This window comes from Aotus nancymaae, unplaced genomic scaffold, assembly GCF_030222135.1.
Source record: "Aotus nancymaae isolate 86718 unplaced genomic scaffold, 86718_ANA_hifiasm-v0.15.2.pri h1tg000030l, whole genome shotgun sequence".
NCBI classification, from domain to species: domain Eukaryota; kingdom Metazoa; phylum Chordata; class Mammalia; order Primates; family Aotidae; genus Aotus; species Aotus nancymaae.
The window spans coordinates 39,102,724-39,127,189 of record NW_026988443.1 but is presented as its reverse complement, the minus strand read 5'-3'; the positions used below and the strand labels follow the sequence as shown (position 1 = coordinate 39,127,189).

The 24,466-nt window shown below is 50.6% G+C and overlaps 1 protein-coding gene and 1 non-coding gene across 2 annotated transcripts in view; both read left to right on the top strand.

Moving 5' to 3' along the window:
* COTL1 (coactosin like F-actin binding protein 1) overlaps window positions 1–19,738 on the top strand; it is a 48,593-nt gene extending 28,855 nt beyond the window's left edge. Inside the window, exon 4 of the mRNA XM_012466125.3 lies at window positions 18,417–19,738. Coding sequence (XP_012321548.1) covers window positions 18,417–18,527 — 111 coding nt within the window. The 3' untranslated portion in view covers window positions 18,528–19,738. The remainder of the gene's footprint in view (window positions 1–18,416) is intronic.
* A 368-nt stretch (window positions 19,739–20,106) lies between these two features.
* LOC135277335 (U4 spliceosomal RNA) lies at window positions 20,107–20,247 on the top strand. The gene has a single exon (XR_010344950.1). It is a non-coding gene; the product is annotated as a U4 spliceosomal RNA (small nuclear RNA).
* Window positions 20,248–24,466: the final 4,219 nt, after the last annotated feature.

Below are 24,466 nucleotides of genomic sequence, written 5' to 3'. Positions count from 1 at the left end.
GCTCTGTCTCTCACTGTGTGGCCTCGGGCACATGGCTTACATGCCCTGGGCTCAGTCACCTGATGTGTAAAGTAAGAGTAATATTATAGTGTGTGCCTTGTAGGATTGTGGTGGGGATTAAATGAGCAAATATAGGGAAAGTGCTTAGAACAGTGTCTTAATTTCTGGGACCCGGAAGTAGTAGCTGTTATTTCCAGCTTTCCTTTCAGACAACACCATGACGCACAGTTCTGGCAGGAAACATTTCTCCCCTGTAGATTGTTTTCTTAGGAGATGCTCGATACAGATGCTGAGCTGCAGGGCACAGAGCATGACTCTTGTTTACCGATATTGCCAGTTGTGTTGTAAATGGCTTGGGCCAAAGTCACAGCCATCAGCAGCACAGGAAGGGCCTGGCCTTGCCCACACTTGCCAGCGCCGACCTCCAACAGTTCATACTTCACCTGTGGCTTGCCACACAGGTGCATCAGCATACGGGGAAACTGAGGCCCACAGCAGTGATAGGACCTGCCTTAAACTCACAGCTAATGAGTAACAGAGCCGGGGCTAGAGCCTGGGAGAAGTAAGTCAGGTTCGACTCTGAGTCTCCTTAGTCTATTCAGAGCCTGAGAAAGTGAGAGGCGGTGGTGGCTGGGAAAACAAGACAAATGCCAGCAAGGCCACGGGGCAGCAGGGGCTGCCAGGCAGGCTGGGCTGGCGACTGCGACGCCCGGACTCGAGTCTGGGGAATGCGCTGAACGCTCAGCACGCACGGCTGCCTGGCCACAGCTGTTGTCTGCCACACCGAAGTACCCGGCTGGTGCCCAGGACAGAACCTCTGTCCCATTGTTCTCCTGTCTCTGCAGGATTGCGGGGACAATGCCGTGACCTCTGGTAGTGGCCTGCGATGTGCTAGGGCCAGGCTCTCTCGGTTGAGAGCCATGCTTGGTCAGTGCTGCGACATGCTTGTCTTGCAGAATGGGTTCATTCACATGATCCTTTTATTCATTCTTTAACATAATACAAACATTCACGGAGCCAGGAATCCAGAGGGCGTGCAGCTCAGCTTTCAGGGTCAGGAACGGAGGACAACGGAGGGTGCTGCGTCCAAGGAGAAGTGGAGGTGGGAAGGACGGACGTGCCAGGGGTGGTGTGAACTAGCCAGTCGGAGTCTATTCTGATGGCTTCTAAGCCCTGGGAGCAACCAGGCTCAGTGGCTCACACCTGTAATCACAGCACTTTGGGAGGCCAAGGCAGGAGGATTGCTTGAGCTCAGGAGTTGGAGACCAGCCTGGTCAACATAGTGAGACCTCATCTCTACTAAAAATAAAAAAAGTTAGCCAAAGTGTGGTGTCGCATGCCTGTAGTCCCAGCTACTCAGGAGTCTGAGGTGGGAGGATTGTAGGAGCCTGGGAGTTGGAGGCTGCGGTGAGCCGTGCTTGTGCCATTGCACTCCAGCCTGGGTGACAGAGGGAAGCCTTGTCTCAAAAATAAGTAAATAAATAAAAAAATATAAACCCCAGGGGCAGGACTGGCTGAATTTCTGGGACCAGAGGTATCCACCTCCCCTCTGAGGGCCTCTTTTGGGTACCAATGTGTCAATAATATGAATAACAATAGTGTGCCTACTGTGTGCCTGACACTATCTGAAGGACTCTGTGTATTAAATCATTTCTCCTTCACGAGGCCAGGTCTGCTACTTGCCCTGTTTTATAGATGAGGAGGTTGGGATCCGAGGAAGCTGAGTAACTTGCTAAAGGTCCGGGTGCCTGGACGTGGCAGAGCTATGCCTGGAATCCAGGCTGTGGGCTCAGAGCCCCGACTCAGACACTTCACCACCCTGCACGTTCCCCAGTCCTCCGGCACCAGGGAGGAGGCTCAGAGCCGGAAGCAGGCTGCACGCTCCTTTTGCAGACTTGCGTTGCACATGCAGTTAGTTTTTAAATCTCCTGATTCCCAGTCTTTCTTGGTGGTGGCAACTTTAAACTGGAAGGTGAGCTTTGTTGCTCTGTGCTTACTTTTAAAAAATGCTGCTGTGCAAAATAGAAAAAGTTACGCATGTGGGAGAGTGAGATTCAAGTTGATATTCTAGCTCCATCAGTCCACAACTATAGGACTTTGGGCACGTAATTTTATCCCTAGAATTTCCGTTTTCACTTAGGAAAAAGAGAATGTAAAATTTCAGAGTGGTTGGAAGGATTAAAGAAAAGCAGTGGGTATATAAAGGGCTGCTCCATTTTGATGCCTGGTGAACTCCTATTCATCCTTCAAAACCCTGATTTCTTACCCCTTTCTCCTACCAGCCTCAATCAGAGTTAATTGTGCCTGTATCTGTTTCTACTAGGGTCTAGATTCCAGGAATTATAATAATAAAGTAACTAACCTTAATCTCCTAGAAGGCAGAAGCCACGGCTGCTTTGTGAATTGTATTCCTAGTGCTGGAAGAGTGCTATGTGCTAGCACATGACAAGGGCTAAGAAAAGAAGAAATGAGGCTGGGTGCCATGGTTCATGCCTATGATCCTAGCACTCTTTGGGGCTGAAGCAGGTGGATTGCTTAAGCTCAGGACTTTGAAACCAGCCTGGACAACATAGTGAGGCTGCATCTCTGTTTTAAAATAATTTTAAAAACTTAAGAAATGGGCTGGGCGCAGTGGCTCATTCCTGTAATCCCAGCAGTTTTGGAGGCCAAGGCCGAGGTGCATAGATCACTTGAGGTCAGGAGTTCTAGACCAGCCAGGCTAACCAGACAAGGTGAAACCTTGTCTCTACTAAAAATACAAAAATTAGGATGGGCGTGGTGGCACATGCCTGTAATCCCAGCTACTCAGGAGGCTGAGGCAGGAGAATCGCTTGAACCCAGGAGGCGGAGGTTGCAGTAAGGCAAGATCGTGCCACTGCACTCCAGCCTGGTGACAGAATGAGACTCCATCTCAATAACAAGAAAAGAATTAAAGAAAGCAGGAGAGAGAGCTGATTGGCAGCCAGGAAAGCCTACACCACGCTATGGGATGAGATGTACGAGACTGGTCCTCCCCCTTACAGAGCATGAGTTACCACCAGGCACTCTGTGGGCCATCCGTAGACTATTCATTGCCTCCAGAGGGTTTCAGCTGTTTATTTCTATGTGGCGTGTTTACGCTTCCTTAAGCCAGCGGTTCATGGAAAGACTTTATATTGGCATAACCAGAAGGGCCTTTTTGGCCTGATGCATTTCACCTGGGCCGAGGTCAGGGCGGCCTCTTGTTGCTCATGTCATACGTATATATATTTTTAGGTGGTGTCTCACTCTGTTGTCCAGGCTGGAGTGCAGTGTCGCCATCTTGGCTCACTGCAGCCTCCACCTCCTGGATTCAAGTGATTGTCCTGCCTTAGCCTCCCGAGTAGCTGGGACCACAGGCACCTGCCATCATGCCCAGCCTAATTTTTGTATTTTTTTTTTTTTTTTTTTTTTTTTTTGAGACGGAGTCTCGCTCTTGTTACCCAGGCTGGAGTGCAATGGCGCGATCTCGGCTCACCGCAACCTCCGCCTCCTGGGTTCAGGCAATTCTCCTGCCTCAGCCTCCTGAGTAGCTGGGATTACAGGCACGCGCCACCATGCCCAGCTAATTTTTTTGTATTAATAGAGACGGGGTTTCACAATGTTGACCAGGATGGTCTCGATCTCTCGACCTCGTGATCCACCCGCCTCGGCCTCCCAAAGTGCTGGGATTACAGGCTTGAGCCACCGCGCCCGGCCTAATTTTTGTATTTTTAGTAGAGTTGGGGTTTCATCATGTTGGCCAGGCTGGTCTTAAACTGACTTCAGGTGATCTGCTCACCTTGGCCTCCCAAAGTGCTGGCATTACAGGCATGAGCCGCTGTGCCCAGCCTCATGTTAACGTATTTTTAAAACACAAATTGCACAATTGAAAGATGAACAGCCCCCATGCAGCATGTGAATGGTGGGATCAGGTGTCGCGTACAGAGGTCCAGGCTTATTCATCCATGAGCCAGGGTGGTACTGACCCCAGTATACAGATGAGGAAACAGGCTTGGAGAACACAGGCGAGTGTTCGGGCAGAAGCCAGATGCTGGGGGAACAGAGGCCACTTTAAATGTGGGGCTTGTGTAATGGGAGGGCAGTGAGGAGCACTGGGAAGATTTGGGATGAGAGCAATGGGTTCGCTTTGTGCATCTGTTTCTAAAGTGGTTAAAATCCCTTAGGGGAGCTGAAGCGAGAGGATTGCTTGAGCCCAGGAGTTCTAGACCAGCCTGGCAATACAGTGAGATCCTGGCTCTACAAAAAATTAAAAAAATTAGCTGAGCATGGTGGTGTGCACCTATAGTCCAAGCTACACAGGAGGCTGAGCCCAGGAGGGCAAGAATGCAGTGAGCTGTGATCACACCACTGTGGGGATGCAGTGGCACTCAGGTGTGGTCGGCAGAGCAAGACCCTGCTCAAAAAAAAGATCCCTGCACCCTGGCTTTGGGCTGGACATGTAAATGAAGCCATCTTAATAAGCAAAGAATTCTGCCCTGTGGACTGTGACTTGGCTGCCCTCCACTAAAGTCTAGACCAGTGCCAGCCCTTGGGCAGCCTGCCCTGGCCTGGTACCTGCCCCAGGCGCCTGCCAGCAGCTGGCTTCCGGATGCTCTGGTGCAGCGATTCCCGACACAGTCGCTAGCACAGTACAGAGTCTCTGCGCCGTGCAGATGCGCCATTCGAACGTGTGTGGGTCTTAACCTGAAGAAATGAATCTGGAGAGCTCCTTGTATGTGAAGTACAGCTTTCCTAGCCGTCGTGAAAGGCCGAAGACTCACTGCACTCTAAGTCTTGCCCCTGTGTTGAGCGCTTTTACTCCCCTCTTCTCTTCCCCTTCCCTGGACCCCTGCACGCTTTCGTCCACCTCTTGTCATTCTTTGTTCTCGGACATCTTGCCTTGTGAGATTCCCTTATGGAACCAGCACACACGCTTAGTCTTCTCCCCATGGTGGTTTTATTTTAAGTCGCTGTGGTTTGCACAGAGGGTTCCGACAAAATGCAGGAGCTAAGCGATCAGCCACTGCTACCCGCCACGTCACACAGAGGAAAGCTTCTTCCCACGGAGCCCGTGCCACAGCCTTTAGCGGAGCGGGGATACAGCCTGTGTCCTTCCTCTTGACATTTCAGAAATGCTTTTTGTTTTTATAGTTTTTTTTTTTGAGAATGACATTTTGCTCTTGTCACCCAGGTTAGAGAGCAGTGGCACAATCTCAGCTCACTGCAAACTCCACCTCCTGGTTCAAGTGATTTTCCTGCCTCAGCCTCCCAAGTAGCTGGGACTACAGGTGCGTTCCAATGCACCCGGCTAATTTTGTATTTTTTTTGTTTTGTTTTGTTTTTTTGAGACGGAGTTTTGCTCTTGTTACCCAGGCTGGAGTGAAATGGCGCGATCTCGGCTCACTGCAACCTCCGCCTCCTGGGCTCAGGCAATTCTCCTGCCTCAGCCTCCTGAGTAGCTGGGATTACAGGCATGCGCCACCATGCCCAGCTAATTTTTGTATTTTTAGTAGAGACAGGGTTTCACCATGTTGACCAGGATGGTCTCGATCTCTTGACCTCGTGATCCACCCGCCTCGGCCTCCCAAAGTGCTGGGATTACAGGTGTGAGCCACCGCGCCCGGCCCTTGTATTTTTAACAGAAATGCCATGTTGGCCAGACTGGTTGAGAACTCCTGACCTCAGGTGATCCGCCTGCCTGGGCCTCCCAGAGTGCTGGGATTACAGGCATGTGCCACTGTGCCTGGCCTGTTTTTATAATTTTAATGGCCAAGTATTATTTTGTAAGTGGATGTAGTACAGCATATGTAAGTCTGTGATTTTGTGTGTGTGTACCTCTCTGTGGGGTGTGTGTGCCTGTGTGTGTGTATATGTGTATGTGTGGCACTCGTGTGTGAGTGTGGATTTGTGTGATGCATATGTGTTTATGTATGTGCACCCTTGTGTGTGTGTGCATGCCTGTGTGTGGGTGTGTGCCTACCTATATTTGTGTGCACCTGTGTGTGCATGTGTCTGTATGTGTATGCATGTGTATATGTATGCATGCCTGCATGTTCATGTGTGTGCATACCTGTGTTTCTATGTGCCTGTGTGTGCATGTGTGTATATGTGTGTATGCCTGTGTGTGCATGCACATGCATGTGTGTGCATATCTGTGTGCACCTGTGTGGCATGCCTGTATGTGTACATGCCTGGGTGTGTGCATATCTGTGTTTGTGTGCGTGCATGCCTGTGTGTGTGTGTGCATGGCTGCATGTGTGTGGGTATGTGCATATCTGTGTTTGTGTGTGTGTGTGTGCTTGTGTGTGGCAGGTGTGTGCTTATCTCTGTGTGCGTGCATGCCTGTGTGTGTGCCTGCCTGCATGTGTGTGTGGGTGTGTGCATATCTGTGTGTGTGTGCATGCATGCCTCTGTGTGTGTGTGCATGGCTGTGTGTGGGTGTGTGCATATCTGTGTGGGCATGCATGCATGTGTGTGCATGCCTGCATGTATGTGTATGCCTGCATGTGTGTGTGTGCATGCCTGCTTGTGTGTGTGCATGCATGCCTGTGTGTGTGTGCATGCCTGTGTGTGTGTGTGCGTGCATGCCTGTATGTGTGTGTGCATGCATGCCTGTGTGTGCGTGCCTGCGTGTGTGTGCGTGCATGACTGCATGTGTGTGTGTGCGTGTCTGTGTGTGTGTGTATGCATGCCTGCATGTGTGTGTGCGTGCATGCCTTTGTGTGTGTGTTCCTCCTGGCATGGAGTCAGTCCTGTGATCTTCTGCTGGCTACTTTACTTCCTTTGTCCTCAGTTTTTTCATCTGAAAAATGTGTATGACAATATCTCACACCTGGAATTGTGAAAGTTCAGAAAGATACCATGTATAATAAGTTCCTCGTGTATATGAAGTGTTATGTAGATACTGTTTACTTACTTATCCAACTTCTGCTGAAAAATGGAAACAGCCTGGTATTTACTGGCAATGAACATCTCTGAGTATGTACATTGTCATGTTTTAAAAAATTCTGCTATTTGGAAAAAGTCCCCAAACATGGGTGTGGCTGAGGACTAAGAAATGCTGGGCACCATTTCGATGGGGCAGAAGTTGAAGATCTGAACCTGGATTGAATCTCTAGCTTGTCAACTGATCAATAAGCCTGGGCTATTTGGAGCTCCGGGTTAAGGGGGATTAATCTGAGGTTAAGCCTGGACTCGGTGGGGAAAGTGCCACGATTAATTTGTGATGTCTGCTGTGGATGCCGGAGAGAGGAGAGTGTGTTTCCCATATGCTTTACCTCCCTGGTCTAGATGAAGCCGCAGTCAGAAATTAGGCAGTGTGCATCTGGGGCTTCTGTAAATCTCTATGGTCGGGAAAGCCAAGTGTTAGACTACAGGCAGTTGCCCAAACGCTGAAGTGGTGGGGGCCTTGCGGCGGTCGCGGATCTAGGCACGTGAACAGCCGCCCCATTTGGTTTTGGCCAAAACCCTCACGGAGTGCTTCTTGGACATCACGCCTTCCATCTTCATTAGATGGTTACCCTGTGCCCACCCAAAATACAGCCGTGTGCCTCTGTCTTGGCTTTCATTCTCTCCCCACTGAAGGAGGGTCGAGTCACTCCTGAGCTGTGAGGGTGACACGGGTGTCTTTGTTCCAGAATCTGTCAAACCCTCGCCTGTGCCATTTTCATCTGTTTGTTATTCTCTTTATCTATGATGACTCACGCCTATTATAAGAACCTGTTCCGGCCGGGCACAGTGGCTCATGCCTGTAGTCTCAGCACTTTGGGAGACTGAGGCAGGCAGATCAGGAGTTCCAGACCAGCCTGGACAACATGGTGAAACCCTGTTGAAACTAAAAATACAAAAACTAGCCAGACATGGTGGTGCACGCCTGCAGTCCCAGTTACTTGGGAGGCTGAGGCAGGGCAATCACTTGAACCTGGGAGGCGGAGGTTGCAGTGAGCCGAGATGGTGCCACTGCACTCCAGCCTGCGCAACAGAGCAAGACTCTGTTTCAAAAAAAAAAAAGAAGAAGAAGAAGAAGAAAGAGAAAGAACCCATTCCTTTTAAGTAAATTACACCTTGCTGTAGAATTTTTAAAACCCTGGTCTTTCAAGCACTTTGAATAGTTGTGGGAGGGAGGTGTAGGGGCCTCGGCGGGGTTGGCAGTGGATGCTTAGCAGGTTACATGGCTGTGCGTTTTCATGTGGCTCCTGTTCCTTGGAAATTGCCTCGTCTCCTGGCAAGATGCAGGGTGCTGGGGACTGACTGCTTTTCTTCAGCACTCCAGGGTCTTTGGTTTATAAATCACCTTCACCTGCTTATAGAAAAGGCACATTCATGTGGCCAGCATGTGTCTTGTCTACCCCCAGCCCCATCTCATGCATGCTGAAGGGAAGATTCTGTCCCCCACACCTTTTTGCAAGGGTGGACCTGAAGCCAGCATAGCCTTCATTGTGAGAGCCATGCTCTGATCCCACAGCTGACTTTCCATGCCAGGTTTCCCCACTGCCCCAGGATTCTCGTGGCCCTGGTGGAACTTCATCCTGTATCCATGTGCTCTGGAGGCTCAGGTGTGTGATCCCTGGACGACTGGTGGGGAGAGGCTGGGGGACGCTGTTGTCCAGCCTTCTTGTTTCACAGAGGTGGAAACCAGGGCCCAGAACCGTTGAATACTGCCTTCAGGGCATTTTAGAGCCCCCTGCTTCTGTTTTTCTGTTCTCAGTCTGTCACAAACCCGTCAGTACCAGAATTTTGACTTCCCAGAGCCTAGGAGAGTGTGCGGCATATGACAGCTGCTCTCTAGCATGTGATTGTGGGGAGAGTGACTTGTACCCAGACAGGCTTCCTCCCTGTTCCCCCGCAGCTAACCCTGGGCCTGGCTTTGAGGTTTGCAGCCAGAGCTGGCATCTTCTCTCTGCCAGTTTCATTGCCTTGGTTATTCCTAGGAATTCCTGGGACTTCCCTTAGTTAAAAAATAAACACTGGGAATGAGAAGAGGAACCAGCCACTGCCTGTGCCTTCACTCTGAGGGGCTGAGAGAACTTCAGTGTATCTCAGATTCCCCTCACATCTCGAGAGTGCAGGTGAGCCCGCAGCCCTGTAGAGCTCTGTCCGTGACTGACGGGCACTTAACTTTGTACCCGGCACACTCATCAAGCGTCCAGGCCCTTTTATGCTCATACGATCCTCACAGCAGCCCTAGGAGGTGAAGCTGTAATTATCCCCATTTGCAGATGAGGAGACTAAGGCTCAGGAAGGTTGACCCCCAGGGAGGCTCAGGCCACTGGAGATACCTGTGGACAACTGTGCCTGTTTGTATTTGGCTCAAACCTACTCCCAACACGCTGAGGTTTAAACCCAGGCAGTTGGGAGCCATTTAAAAATGAAAAGGAACCGGGCGTGGCGTCTCACACCTGTGATCCCAGCACTTTGGGAGGCCTAGGCGGGCAGATCACTTGAGACCAGGAGTTCGAGACCAGTCTGGCCAACATGATAAAACTGTGTCTCTACTAAAATACAAAACAAGCCAGGCTTGATGGCATGCGCTTGTAATCGCAGCTACTTTGGAGGCTGAGGCAGGAGAATTACTTGAACAATTCTCCTGGGAAGTGGAGGTTGTGGTGAGCCGAGATCATGCCACTGCATTCCAGTCTGGGTGACAGAGTGAGACACCATCTCAAAAAATAAAAATAAAAATGAAAAGGATGAGCCAGCATGGTGGTTCACACCTGTAATCCCAGCACTTTGGGAGGCTGAGGTGAGTGGATCACCTGAGGTCAGGAGTTCAAGACCATCCTGGCCAACATGGTGAAACCCTGTCTCTACTGAAAATACAAATATTAGCCAGGTGTGGCAGGAGAATCGCTTGAACCCAGAAAGTGGAGGTTGCAGTGAGCTGAGATTGTGCCACTGCACTGTAGGAGCAAAAACTTCATCTCAAAAATAAATGAACAAATAAATAAGAAAAGGATGATTTAAAACCAAGATAGGAAAATATGCACTTTAAAATCCAGCCTTGGAGACAGACAGCTAGATACTCTGGCCGGAGGCCCAGTGCCTGCCCCGTGCCCTTTGCTATATTACCCTCCTCAGGAAAGTGGAGACAGGTCTTGTTGAATGTTTTGCATTTTTGAGGCACGAATGTATAAGCAGCTGGGAAAGGTCACAGGGACAAAACTTGTCTTCATGACCAGCCTGGCCAACATGGTGAAAATACAAAAATTAGCCAGGTGTGGTGGTAGGTGCCTGTAATCCCAGCTACTCGGGAGGCTGAGGCAGGAGAATCACTTGAACCTGGGAGGAGGAGGTTGCAGTGAGCTGAGATCACACCACTGCACACCAGCCTGGGCAACAGAGTAAGAGTCTGTCTCAAAAAAACAAAAACTTGTCTTCCACTTGGCGGGTTGCACTGTTCCAAACCATTCAAGCAGCCTCAGCTGCTTGGAGTCAGACTTAGCTGGATAAGGTCCTTTGGAAAAAAATCCTGCTTTGGCAAGAAAGGAGAAGTCCCCTGTGGCAGCTATCAGAGAGCGACACTGAGTTCCTAGACAAAACAAAGATGTTTCTTCAGCCACAGGTGACAGCGCCCCCAGATGGGCGCACGCTGCCGTGCAGTCTCTGGCCAGTTGTGGCGGCTGCCTCTAGGGCTTGGCCGTCTAGAGCAGTCCCTGGGGCGGGATGTGGGAGGAAGTCGGGCCGGCATCTGGAACACATCCCCAGGGCCCCGCCGGGAAGTTGCTGTGTGCCCTGGGATGAATTGTGTCTCCTCTCTGCATTGCTTGCTGGTCCTCTGTGTAATGAAGAGGTGAATGGCAGGTTTCAAGGGTAGAGTGCGGTGGTGCGATCATGGCTCACGGCAGCCTCGACCTCCCAGGCTCAAGTGATCTTCCCACCTCAGCCCCCCAAGTAGCTGGGACAACAGGCGCACACCACCACTCTCGGCTATTTATTATTATTATTTTTGTAGAGATGGGGTTCCCCTATGTTGCCCAGGCTGGTCTTGAACTCCAGGGCTAAAGCGATTCTCCCTCCTTGCCCTCCCAAAGTGCTTGGGATTACAAGCATGAGCCACCTCTCTTCACTATTTTGTTTAACTGAAACACAGTTTACATAGAGTAAAATGCACAGATCTTAGGAATATTGCTCAATGAGTTTTTGTATATACATATGCATATATATACGTATACGTATGTACAAATATATATATATATATATTTTTTTAAACAGAGTTTCTCTCTTGTTGCCCAGGCTGGAGGGCAATGGCATGATCTCGGCTCACTGCAACCTCTGCCTCCCAGGTTTAAGCGATTCTCCTGCCTCAGCCCTCCAGGTATCTGGGATTATAGGCACCTGCCACGACACTCAGCTAATTTTTTATATTTTTAGTAGAGATGGTGTTTCACTGTGTTGTCCAGGCTGGTCTCGAACTCCTGACCTCAGGTGATCCAGTTGCCTCGGCCTCCCAAAGTGCTGGGGTTACAGGTGTGAGCCACTGCGACTGGCCCAAGTCGTTGTATATTTTGAATGTTCATGGTGCACACCTGTGAAACCACCACCCAGATCTGGACGTGGCGCATTTCCAGCCCCCGAAGTCTTCCATGGCGCCCCTGCCAGTCACTCTTCTCCCCTCAGAAGGGCTCTGTTGCTCTGCAATTCATGATTCTCTCTGGCTGATCACATTATTCTTTCAGATTCTTTAATGTTCTGTCTAGACCTGGCTGCTGCTGGCCACGTGTGGCCTCTGTGTGCTGTAAACCTGGAGCGCACACAGGGCTTCTAAGGCTGTTCAAAAGAAATGAAGGTAAAGGACCTCGCCAGTGGCTTTTAGCATTGATTACATGTAGAAATGACAATATTTTGCATATGTTGGATTAAATAAAATGCTATTAAAATTAATGGCACTGATTTCTTTTTTACTTTCTTCAATGGTGACTACTAGAAATTTGAAAATTTCTGGCCAGGTGCAGTGGCTCATGCCTGTAATTCTAGCACTTTGGGAGGCCGAGGCAGGTGAATCGTTTGAGCTCAAGAGTTCAAGACCAGCCTGGGCAACATGGTGAAACCCTGTATCAAAAATAAATAAATAAATAAAACAAAGATTCAAGACCAGCCTGGGCAACATGGTGAAACCCTGTATCAAAAAAAAAATAAATAAATAAAACAAAGATTAGTCAGGCATGGTGGTGGGACTTGTAGACCCAGCTACTTGAGGGGCTGGGGCAGTAGGCTCGCCTGAACACAGGTGGAGGTTGCAGTGAGCTGAGATTGTGCCACTGCACTCCAGTCTGGCAGCATGGGTGAGAGTGAGACCCTGAGAAAGAAAAAGAAAAGGAAAGGAAAGGAGGAAGGAAGGAAGGAAGGAAAGAGAGAGAGAGAGAGAAAGAAAAAGAGAGAGAGAAAGGCAGCGGAGAGAAAGAGAGAGAGAGAAAAAAAAAAAAAGAAAGAAAATTTAAAATTCCGGCCTTTGGAGGCCAAGATGAGTGGATCACTTGAGCTCAGGAGTTGGAGACCAGCATGGGCAACATGGCGAAACCACGTCTCTACAGTAAAATACAAAAATCAGCTGGACGTGGTGGCTTGTGCCTGTAGTTCTAGCTACCAGGGACACGGAGGTGAGAGGATTGCTTGAACCTGGGAGGTTGAGGCTTCAGTGAGCCGAGGTCGCATCACTGCACACCAGCCTGGGTAACAGAGCGAGACTGTATCTCAAAAAAAAGAAAACATAAAATGCTATATGTGTCCGCACTGCTCTAGGCCCTCTCTGGAAATCTCCTTCTGTGAAGGACTTGCTCCTGAGTCTTGCCACCTGCCCCCGCCCCCATGGGCGTTGTGGCATGTGGGTGCCGGCTAGTGCCGTGTCGTGAGGAGGTGTGTGGTGTGGGGTGGCCATGCTTTGCACACATACGTTGCCTGTGGCTTCCGGCCTCAGGTGTGAGGCAGACTTCCACGCAGGCTCCCTCCAGTCTCAGGCATTGCGCCCCAGTCAGGGTCCTCTGTCCAGAGCCGTTTTTGCTCAGCTTCTGGCTCTTTTTGAAGACATGCAGTGAAGCCCACTCCTCAGTGACGCTGTCCACTCCCTTATCCAGCGGGAGCTGGTGGAGAGGTGTGGAGGTTGTTTCGAGTTGGTTTTAGGCTGAGGCTCAGATCAGACATTTTGGGGACATTCTGTGGAGTCCATGCCCTGAAAGGGAGGTGCTGGCTCACCTTTGTAAGCCCCTGGGGTCTCGGGAGCACCCCGTGTAGGATGGAGGCCTGCTAGTACCTCTATGCGGCTGGACCACCTCGGCCCCCCTTCAGGATGGGCTCTGGCCCTGTAGAAGGCAGGAGCGGCTCAGTGTCCACTCAGGAGCAGGCTGGGGTCCAGCTCTGGCTTCAAGGGAACTGACTACTGTCGGTCACAGGCCTGTCTGACCCATATGTCGACGTGGTGTCCAGGCAGTGGGCCCGCCCGTGACAAGTCTGCTGGTGAGGTGATGGGCGGAGCCGCTTCCAGGGGGGTGATTGGATTGACATTCGAACACTTTATTTGGAAGGCGCTAGGAGTCACTTCCAGACTCAAAGAATGGGGAAGGGGTGGACAAGACACAAGAGAAGCACCAGGAGGAGACACGAAGTGGGGAGGGAGGGGAAGAGACATGAAGGGTGGAGGGGAAGAGACACGAAGGGGGGAGGGGAGGGGAGGAGACACGAAGCGGGGAGGGAGGGGAAGAGACATGAAGGGGGGAGGGGAAGAGACACGAAGTGGGGAGGGGAGGAGACAGGTGTGGGGAAAGGCGAGCAGACCCAGGTGCAAGGGTGGAGAGCAGCGGGCTGGGGGATGACTGCCACTTACCTAGTCTCATGGTGTCACTTGCTGAGCCTCAGTTTCTCCTTCTGAATTGAGGGACAAGAGATGACCTCTAAGGACCAGCAGCCCTGCTGTCTATGAGGCCATTGTGATGGGAAGGCCCAGAGGAAGCCTGCCCTTCTAGGATCCTCCATCCATCCCTTCCCTCTGCTCAGCTTTGCAGCTGCGTGGGCTGCAGTGAGTCCCAGGCTGTACACCTGGGCAGTCACGTGGCGGGGACTCTTATGTGAGGAGGGGAGCTGAGCCAAATGTGCCAGCTGTCAGCCAAACTGAAGGTGAAGGGAGCACACAAGGTCTTCAGCCCAGCCCTGGAGGCGGCATGTCAGAATTCTCCCGAACAGATGATCTGGGTTCTGTTCTAATGGGGACTAGAGCATGGCCACCGTCATTGTAGCTTCAGAAATGTTTAAAGTGTTTTTCTTTCTTGATCATTGGAAGAGGCAAAAAAAAAATAAAGGCAGTAAGGAATGAGGAAGGACTCAATTTTGCACAGTGTAACTCTGTGTTTCCGAGGGTAAATTGGAAATGAAATATGAATACAGGACTTCTAGGTGTGAGCCATTTCAGTGTGTCAAGACGCTTGCTCTCTAACCCTTCTTTGCTTTTTGACAGTAATCAGATTGCTGGACGGCTTGTCTTTCAAGACCTAAGTATGGACAATAAAAACAGCCCTTCTACAGGGAAGATAGCCTTCCGTTCTATTTTCTACTGAGCAGAGAGGAAAGAACATCAGCTGAGCCGGGGGGTTAGCAAGTTGCAGGATGCCCTTGTTTATCTTGTGAGATTCGGTTTGCTTTAAACGTTTTCACAGATCATATGGTTGCTTTTGTGTATACTTCTGTTTGTATGACTTGGAATTATTTTTCTGCTGCTCTTTTGATTTTAAACATGTCCTTGGTATGCAGTACAAGGTTTGAGGTTGTTTTTTTATAGTTTGAAACATAGCATTTTTAAAGGTAATTTTGTTCATTTACATTTATTGTTATGTTTTGCTTCTTTTTGTTTTGTTATAATTTGATTTCCTAAGTACCTATGGTTTTAGGTTGACCTGTGCCTTGCTCCATTTATCTTTCATTTTAGATTTCTTAGACCTTATCAAACTTCCTTCCTTCCTTCCTTCCTTCCTTCCTCCCTCCCTCCCTCCCTCCCTTCCGTCCGTCTGTCCGTCTGTCTTGCTCTGTCGCCAGGCTGGAGTTCAGTGGCATGATCTCGGCTCACTACAATTTCTGCCTCCTGGGTTCAAGCCATTTTCCTGCCTTGGCCTCCCGAGTAGCTGGGATTACAGGCTCGAACCACCACACCTGGCTAATTTTTGTATTTTTAGTAGAGACAGTGTTTCACCATGTTGGCCAGGATGTTCTTAATCTCCTGACCTCATGATCTGCCCGCCTCAGCCTCCCAGAGTGCTGGGATTACAGGCATGAGCCACTGTACCCGGCCCTCAAACTTGTTTTTCTTAATCTAAATCTTCTAATAGCTAACTGGCTCGAAATTCAAGTGTTCTTATTTCTGTAGATTGCCATATATAGCTATCACAAAGCAGAGGAACTTTGGACTTTATTCTAGAAGCATCTTAAGCTGTTGGTTTCCTACTTCTGATCGCTCTCTGCCCCTCATGTCCTGGGGCTCAGGCTTGAGAAATGCATTAATTCTCAATTCTCCTTTCCGGCTTTTCCATCTAACTTGTATTCTTTCATTGCACTGATCACATACACTTAGTAACACACTATAGTACGGTGGGCACAGAAGGGATCTAAAGGGTGTTTTGTATTCCAGGCAGGTCTCTCCAAGCCCAGCCCACGAGTCTTATCTTCAAAAAGTAAAATAAAATAAAGCTAATATACTGAGGGCTGAATGAGAGCATGAGTGAGGCTGTTCCTGGCACGTATTCAGCTGCTTGATAAAAATTAATCTCCCCTTCTCCACCTTGGTAGTGTTCTCAGCGGCTTTGCACACCAAATGCTCTTTTTATTATTAAACTTGACCTTGAGGATATTCCTGGGTTCGTCATTCTTGGCAGTATGGCGACTTTTTTGTTTTTTGTTTTTTAATTGTGGTGGAATTCATTTAACATAAAATGAACATTTTATTTTTATTTATTTATTTAGAGACTGACCTCTCTCTGTCACCCAGGCTGGAGTGCAGTGGTGCCATCTCGGCTCACTGCAACCTCCGCCTCCTGGGTTCAAGCAATTCTCCTGCCTCTGCCTCCCGAGTAGCTGGGATTACAGGCATGTGCCACCATGACCAGCTAAGTTTTGTATTTTTAGTAGGGGTGGGGTTTCACCATGTTGGCCAGGCTGGTCTCGAACTCCTGACCTTGGGTGATCTGCCCGCCTCGGCCTCCAAAGTGCTGGGATTCCAGGCGTGAGCCATGTTAAAGTGCACAAGTATACAATTCTGTAGCTTTTAATACATCCACAGTGTTGTGCAACCCCTACCCCTGTCTGGTTCTAAAACTTTTTCATCACCCCAAAAAGAGATGGTGACTCTTTCAAGATGCCAGCTTTGGCATTAACGGGACCTCTGGTGTGTGACTTCGGTCAAGCATTGCAATCTCCAGCATTTGTTTTCTCATCTTTAAAGTGAAAATAATGCCGATCACCTTTAAAATAAGGCCTTATTTTAGCCACATTATTTTCACTTTAAAGGCCTTTTTAAAAAGAACTTGATAGAGGTATAATGTATACACCACAAAATCAGCTCGTCCTACGTGCACTTTGTCAGTACTTTTTTTCCAGTACTTCTTCGTGAATTTGCAGATTTGCGCACCCATCACCACAATCCCAATTTTAGAACGTCTCTATTATTTCCTGTTCCCATCTCCAGCTCCTTGTAACCACGAGTCTGCTTTCTGCCTCTGCCTTTTTTAGACATTTATACAAATGGTAGCCGGCCGTGTATGGTCTTTATGCCTGGTCTCTTGCACTCAGCATCCGGTTTTCGAGGTTCATCCATCTTGCTGCGTGAGTCAGCGCTTCATTCCTCTCTGTGGCTGAGGACTATTCCATTGTGTGGATGGGCTGTGCTGATAATCCACTCCTCAGTTGATGGACATAGGGGTTGTTTCCACTTTCCATGATTCATATTTGCTACTGTGTGTCATTAGCAGTACCACGGCACTGTGCTGGTACACAGAAATGCTAAATAATTGTGGTTGGCTGGGCGTGGTGGCTCACGCCTATAATCCCAACACCTTGGGAGGCCAGGGCAGGTGGATCACTTGAGGCCAGGAGTTCAAGACCAGCCTGGCCAACACAGTGAAACCCTGCTTCTACTAAAAATAGAAAAATTAGCCAGGCATGGTGGCGGGCGCCTGTAGTCCCAACTTCTCGGCAGGATGAGACATAAGAATGGCTTGAACCCTGGAGGCAGTTTGCAGTGAGCCGAGGCTGAGCCACTGCACTCCAGCCTGGGCGACAGGCTTTTCTCTCAAGAAGAAAACAAACTATCGGTCATTGTTTATGTTATTTTCTTCTGGCTATTTTTTTTTAATGTGGATGACTTTCTTTTAGATGTGGTATTTGTGGTTTTGATAGCTTTTTTTGTCAAGCTATCATCATCCTGAAATTTTCTTTGTTAAAGTCTTAGGATTCACATATGGCGATAATTGTGTATCATCTTGACTTAGGGCCATCTGATAAGCCAGGTCACCTGCTTCACTCATTCACGCCACACGTGTTTACGTAGTGCCCCATGGGTGCCCGGCCTGCAGGCTGTGGGTGAAACCTGTGTATCCCAAGAGGAGACAGTGACTGCATCTGTTTTGCTCAGCCCTGTAGCCCCACAGCCTGGCATGGTATTTATTGAATGAAGCACAGCCTCTACCCTCATGTAATTCGATGCTGATGGAAAGCCATGGCAGACCCAGGACTGGAAGCTCCTGTGTCATTAGGAACATTGGTGGCCGAAGCTTGCTGGTAACAGCTGGCGAGAGCAAATTACGCCTGTCTACTTCCACTTCCATGTATGGTGACATCACTTTGATAGGTTGACATCAGCCACTGTGGGAATATTAACACCATGGAAATGGGCAAAAGCCACCAATCAGAGTTTTGTCCTCCTCTCCTCTCCCCTCCCTTCCCCTCCCCTCCCCCCCTCCTCTCCCCTCCCTTCCCCTCCCCTCCCCTCCCCTCTCCTCTCCTTTTCCCTCCCCCTCCCCTCCCCCCTTCCTTTTCTTTTCTCTTTTCTTTTCTTCTGAGTGCCTAGTTTTAAACATTTACCAGCACACTCACCTGCCTTTCCAGCCTCATAACCTATTATTCTCCTGACAAGATGTTTTTTTACAGGTGAGGGAATTGAGGCACAAAGAATTGAAGGGACTTGCCCAAGGTAATGCAGCCAGAATTCAAGCCCTGGCTTCCTCGGGCCGTCCCCACAGTGATGGGAAGACACAGCATCACCTCTGCCCCATTCCCTCCTCCCTAGTCAGGATTCTTCTGCCAGACAACCCTGCTGCTGAGGTTTCATTTCCATCCCTTGTCAGTGTTTTCAGGGCTTTGCTTCCCAGCGTGTTCCTGAGCCACCCTCACATCCTGTCCTTTCCTTCTTAATAGGAACGCTGTGTTTTCCTTTGTTCTTGCAGAATTTCGCTAAGGAGTTTGTGATCAGTGATCGGAAGGAGCTGGAGGAAGATTTCATCAAGAGTGAGCTGAAGAAGGCGGGGGGAGCCAACTACGACGCCCAGACGGAGTAACCCCAGCCCCCCCCACCCCTTGCCAAAGTCATCTGCCTGCTCCCCAGGGCAGGGGACTGCCAGCCTCAGCTACCAGCCCACCAGCCCACCAGGGAGAAAAGAAGCCATGAGAGGCAGCGCCCGCCACCCTGTGTCTGCAGCCCCCACCTTCCTGCTTCCCTTACAACCCTGCTGTGTCCTGTCTCATGACGCTCATGGAACCTCTTTCTTTGATCTTCTTTTTCATTTCTCCCCCTCTTTTTTGTTCTAAAGAAAAATCATTTTGATGCAAGGTCCTGCCTGCCATCAGATCCGAGGTGCCTCCTGCAGTGACCCCTTTTCCTGGAGTTTCTGTTACATGCGACGAGGTCCGCCCAGTGGGATCTGCACGGCCTCGCGTTGCTTCCAGAGCCGGGGCCTGTTTTGCCATCTTGGTTTCCTTGGGCCTCTGCGTACCACTCGGGCAGCTGGGCCACGAGCTGCGCCCGGTGCCTGCGGCCTTCATAAGCACACACGTCCATTCCCTAGTCAGACCCAGACCTCCTGGAATCTGCCCCGGCCTCCTCCATCCCACCTCCATCCAGAGTTGCCTAAGTTGCATGTCTGGCAGAGGCAGGATTGCTTGGGGGTGAGGTCAGGTCTGGCTCAGACCGAATAAGGAGAGAAAATTTGCCTTAAAACTTGCCTGGCAGTGGCTTTACTGCACGGTCTAAAATCACCTGTTCCCACCCTCTTGACAGAAATTTCCTTGTGACACAGAGAAGGGCAAAAGTCAGCCCAGAGTTGACGGAGTATTTCAGGGTTCACTTCATGGGCTCCCAAAGCAATGAGGATGCTAGGGAGAGAGGCCCAGGGTGGGGACTGGGAATTTAAGGGTTGCTGGGAATGGATCCTTTAGGTTCTGGAAGCTTCTGTGCAAGCTGCGAGGATGGCTCAGGCCGCAGGGCTGCTCCACCGAGCTGGGAGCTGAGCAAAGCCCTGGTCGCGGTGCCCCGAAAGCCTTCGGCTTCAATCCTACGCCCGCACCACACGCTCAAAAGGATCGTTGTGTTTCGTTTTTAAAGAACGATGAGCGTAGCTTGGTTCTTCTTGAGCACATCTGATAGAGCTCTTTTTCTTTTTCCTTGCTCATTTCGTTTTGGGGAAGAAATCTGTACTGCGCTGGGGTTGTGAAGAACATCTCTGCACTCAGTTGACAGAAATAAATGTTTTTTTTTGTTTTTCAAAAAACAGTTTGGTTTCTGATTTGTCCTACAAAGTTCTTCTCTTTGCTGTAAAAACAAAGGCAGTCATCGCACTCCGATTTCACAGGCGTTTGCGGAGCGGCTGGGGCTGGCCCTTTCGTGTTCAGGAGCTTATTGAATTCTTAGTGACCATAAGAAACAGGTAGTGCTTCTATCCCCATTTCCTGAAAACTGAGGCTCAGAGGGACTAATTCACCCGAGGTCACCCGGATAGAAAGTGGCAGAGCTGGGCTCACTACAACCTCCACCTCCCAGGTTCAAGAGAGTCTCCTGCCTCAGCCTCCATACTAGCTGGGATTACTGGCACCTGCCACCATGCCAGGCTAATTTTTATATTTTTGTAAAGATGGGGTTTCAGCTTTGCACAGTGGCAGTATCGTAGCCAATGAGGTTTATCCGAGGCGCTATTATTGCTAATTGAAGTCTTTTCCCAATACCCTGCCATGATGACTTGCAGTATAGTCAGCATTGGCAATTTTTGACAGTCTCTAAGGAGACTGAATTTAAAAAAAAAAGATGGGCTTTCGCCATGTTAGCCAGGCTAGTCTGGAACTCTTGACCTCAGGTGATCTGCCCACCTCTGCCTCCCAAAGTGCTGGGATTATGGGTGTGAGCCACTGTGCCCAGCCAGAGCTGGGATTTAAACTGAGATCTCTAAACACCCCAGGCGCTGTGGCTTGTGAGGGGAGCAGGGAGGCCACAGATTGGGGATCATGATGGGACCACAGGCTGTGCTGCTTTTTGAGTGGCCAGAACTCCCCTGTCTGCCTTTTCAGGAAAAGCCAAGAGAAAGCATCTTCCTCACTGGGTGTGACATCCTTTCTGAGGTTATCCTCTAGCTGAAAAACTGGACTTCCAGCACACCAAGCCCTGTGGGAACCCAGAATCAGGCCAATGGAGTTTGAAATGCAGACAGCTGGGCTTGAAGGAGCTGAGTATGGGGCCGGGAGGGTGCGGGGGAGAGGGCAGAAGCCAAAATCAGAGCAGGAAGGAATCCTGCAAGGGGCAGACAAGGCCCTGATCATGCTGCCCAGGGCGGCATGGGGGACAGAGGTCACCACCACCCCCAGCCCCAGCCTGCCCTCATCTGCATCTTTGAAAACACAGATGAGGCCTTCATTCTAGCCACGTGTGGGTTCTAATTTCTGCTCATCTGTTCACAGCTGTGTGGCCTTAGGCACGTTAGTTAACCTCTCAGCCTTGGTTTCCTCATCTGCAAAATGGACAACATTGCCTACACGTAGAAAGCCTTAAGGAGCAGCAAGGATTGTGCATGCAAAGGGCGTCTGTCGGGGCGTGGTGTTCTTACCTCACACCTGCCACTGGTCTTGTTAGCTCCGTGGGCTTACGTTTTTTCCTATACCTAGAACCGAGGGAGCTAAACTAGGTCTGCTCCCAGTGCCCGGGTTTTAGCTACGGTCAGAACGTGGGCTCAGCAGGTGCATGACTTCACATCACTCGTGTATTCCGGCCCAGCAAGCCTTCCATCCTCTTCTGGAATCTCCTGGTCAGCCAAGCCCTCTTCCAGGCTCACCACCCACCCGACTTCCTGCCCTGAAGCGGACTAGAAAGAATGAGCAGCTCTCGAGTCTGCCCCTAGGCCTGTGGTCTCACCCCTGACTCTGAATTAGGTTCACTGGGAGCTTTGAAAATACAGATGAGGCCTCCCTATCCCAGACCAGTGAAATCCGAGTGCCAAACTCAACAAACACCAGCTTTTCCTTTCCGGACGGCTGCAGAAGTGGCCCCGATCCTGGGCAGGAGGGGCTGGGAGGGAGGCCCAAATCTCCCTCCAGTGGAGAATGGAATCTTTCTTTGTGTTTTGTTTTGAGACAGGATCTCACTCTGCCACCCAGGCGGAGTGCACTGGCACGGTCACAGCTCACTGCGGCCTCCATCTCCTGGGTCAGTCGATCCTTCTGCCTCAGCCTCCTGAGTAGCTGGGACTGCAAGTGTACACCACCATGCCCAGCTAATTTTTCTATTTCTTTTGTAGATATGAAGTCTCCCTGTGCTGCGCAGGCTGGTCTCAAACTCCTGGACTCAAGCAGTCCTCCCACCTTGGCCTCAGAGTGCTGGGCTTATAGGTGTGAGCCACTGCACCCAGCCATGAGTGGAATCTTGAATGGCAAGTGCAGACCGAGGTTTATCGAGCACCTACTATGTGCCAGGCACTGTTCTAGGTGTGGGGATTTGATGCTGAACAAACTCAGACAGCCCCCACCTTCAAGGAGGCTGAGTCTAGCAGGGATGGCGGATATTAACTAGCTTGTCCCACCTGAGGTTGTGTGTTTGCAGATGAGGGTAAGTTCCCTTCTGAGAAAAAAGCCCAGGTTCCATGAGAGAAGATCACAAAGGCCCTGGATCTGGCTGGGTTATCAGGGAGGGCTTCCCTGAGCAGGTGGGACCTGAGCTGAGAACGCAGGGAGATGAAGGAAGGAACAGGAAAGCGGCGACACGGGCTGCATAGAACCTTTGCTCCCAGGTGAAGCAGGGTCCGAAGCAGCTTGTTCGTGTGTCAAGGAGCTTCGCTTTAACTCAAAAACTGCAGCTTGGGCCCTTGCTGGGAATCCTGAGGGATAATGAGACCCCCGAAGGCACAGAAGCCCTGCTTTTTGTTTTTTTTCTTTTGAGATGGAGTCTTGCATTGTCGCCCAGGCGGGAGTGCAATGGTGCAATCTTGGCACTGCAGCCTCTGCCTTTTGGGTTCCAATGATTCTCCAGCCTCAGCCTCCCCTGTAGCTGGCGCCTGCCACCACGCCCGGCTAATTTTTGTGTTTTTAGAAGAGGCGGGGTTTCACCATGTTGGTCAGGCTGGTCTCAAACTCCTGACCTCAAGTGTTCCACTCTCCTCAGCCTCCCAAAGTGCTGGGATTACAGGCATGAGCCACCACACCTGGCCAAATAAATTCTTAAGTCATAAAAGGGAAAAATATTGTTTAGAGCTTTTTTTTCCTTCAGGATTATGCCTTAGTTTTGAGCCTTTCCTTGCCCATCAGAACAGTTCATCCTAAACTGAAGGGAAGTTCACCTCTGCAGCTGCAGCTCCGTGCTAACTTTCTGCTACCCCTCACCGCCCCCCTCCCAGCATCCTGTGGTCAAGGGCAAACTTCCGGCAGGGCTGGAGGGGCTCTGCGTGTCCCTCCAGCCAGGACCTTGTCCACCCACGCCCTCATCCGGGCCAATATCCCTCTTCTACTTTTCTGAAGACCTCTCTCTTTCCCTCTAGAGAGAGACTGGTCTCTGCTGGTCTGCCTCTTCTAGAAGGTTCCCTGTGCCCTGTGAAGTGGGCTGAATGATGGCTCCCAAAAGATCTGTGCCCCAGAACCCATAAATGTGACCTTACGTAGAAAGAGGGTCTTTATAGATATAATTAAAGATCATCCTGGATTTAGGGGGGCCAGCAAACCCCACAACGGGCATCACAGGGAGATTTGAGACAGAGACAACACACAAAAGAGATGAGAGATGAGAGAGACGGCCTCGGGAAGACAGAGGCAGAGACGGGAGTGAGGCCGCTGTGAGCCTGGAGCCACCAGCAGCTGGAAGAGGCAGGAAGGAGCCTCCCGTAGTTTGATTTTTGACCTCTGACCTCTGGAATCGTGAGAGAATATCTTTCTGTTGTGTTAAGCCCCCGTGTGGTGACTGGCCGTGGCACTCATGGTGACTGAATATGCCTCTTCCCTCCCTCCTCCAGTTGCTTCTCCCCTCCCCCACTAACTGTGCACCTCTCCAGGGCAGATCCCCATCCCAGTGCCTGGCGCGAGGCCCTGCACACAGTAGGTGCTCACTAAGTGGTCGGTGAGTCAGCCGCAGTGGAGTTCCCCAGCCTGAAAGCGGAGGAGGTGGGGCCCTGCCCAGTTCTTCGAACCCCACACAGTGTCCACACCTGCTCAGATGGCACTCACACCTAGTCCCTGATGAGCTAGGCACCGAGAGACCAGGGCCTGCCTGGCTTTCTCTGCCTGGTGCTGGATCCCGCCTCTGGCTCTGCCTCAGAGCCAGCCCTGGAGGGCAACTGTCCTGTGCCCCTGTCCACCTGTCCAGCTCCTCCACCCCAGAGGCTTGACCCCATTACCCTGAGTCCTCCCTGTAATCGTCTCTGAGTCTTAAGATACCACTGCCAGGAGGGGGCTGGCTGCAGGCTTGCAGAGGCCTCACTCCAATCTCTGCCGGCTGTTTCAGGCCTCGGGCTCGGCCAGGTGCTCCCCAGGTGGCAGGTGTGGCACTCTGGCTCCCTCTGGGTGGGGCAGGAGAGGCTGAAGGCACAGCGCCAGGTCTGGGGCACGGGCTGCTCTGTCTGCCTGTGCTGGGAACTGGTGGAGGGAGCTGCCCTGCAACTGGGGGACAAGGGAGTAAAGAGGCCCTTTTGGGCTAGGAGCGCTGACTCACGACTTTGGGAGGCCGAGGCAGGAGGATTGCTTGGTCCCTGGAGTTCGAGTCCAGCCTAGGGAACAAAGAGAGGCTTTATCTCAGGAAAAAAAAAAAATAGAGACGGGATCTTGCTATGTTGTCCAGGCTAATCTCAAACTCCTGGGCTCAAGTGATCCTCCAGCTTCAGCCTCCCAAAACGGTGGGATTATAGGCGTGAGCCACTGTGCCCGGCCAGAAACCCCATCTCTATGAAAAATAAAAATAAAATTAGCAGGCAATGGTGACGTGTGTCCGTGGTCCCAGCCACTCAGGAGGCTGAGGGGGGAGAATTGCTTGAGTCCA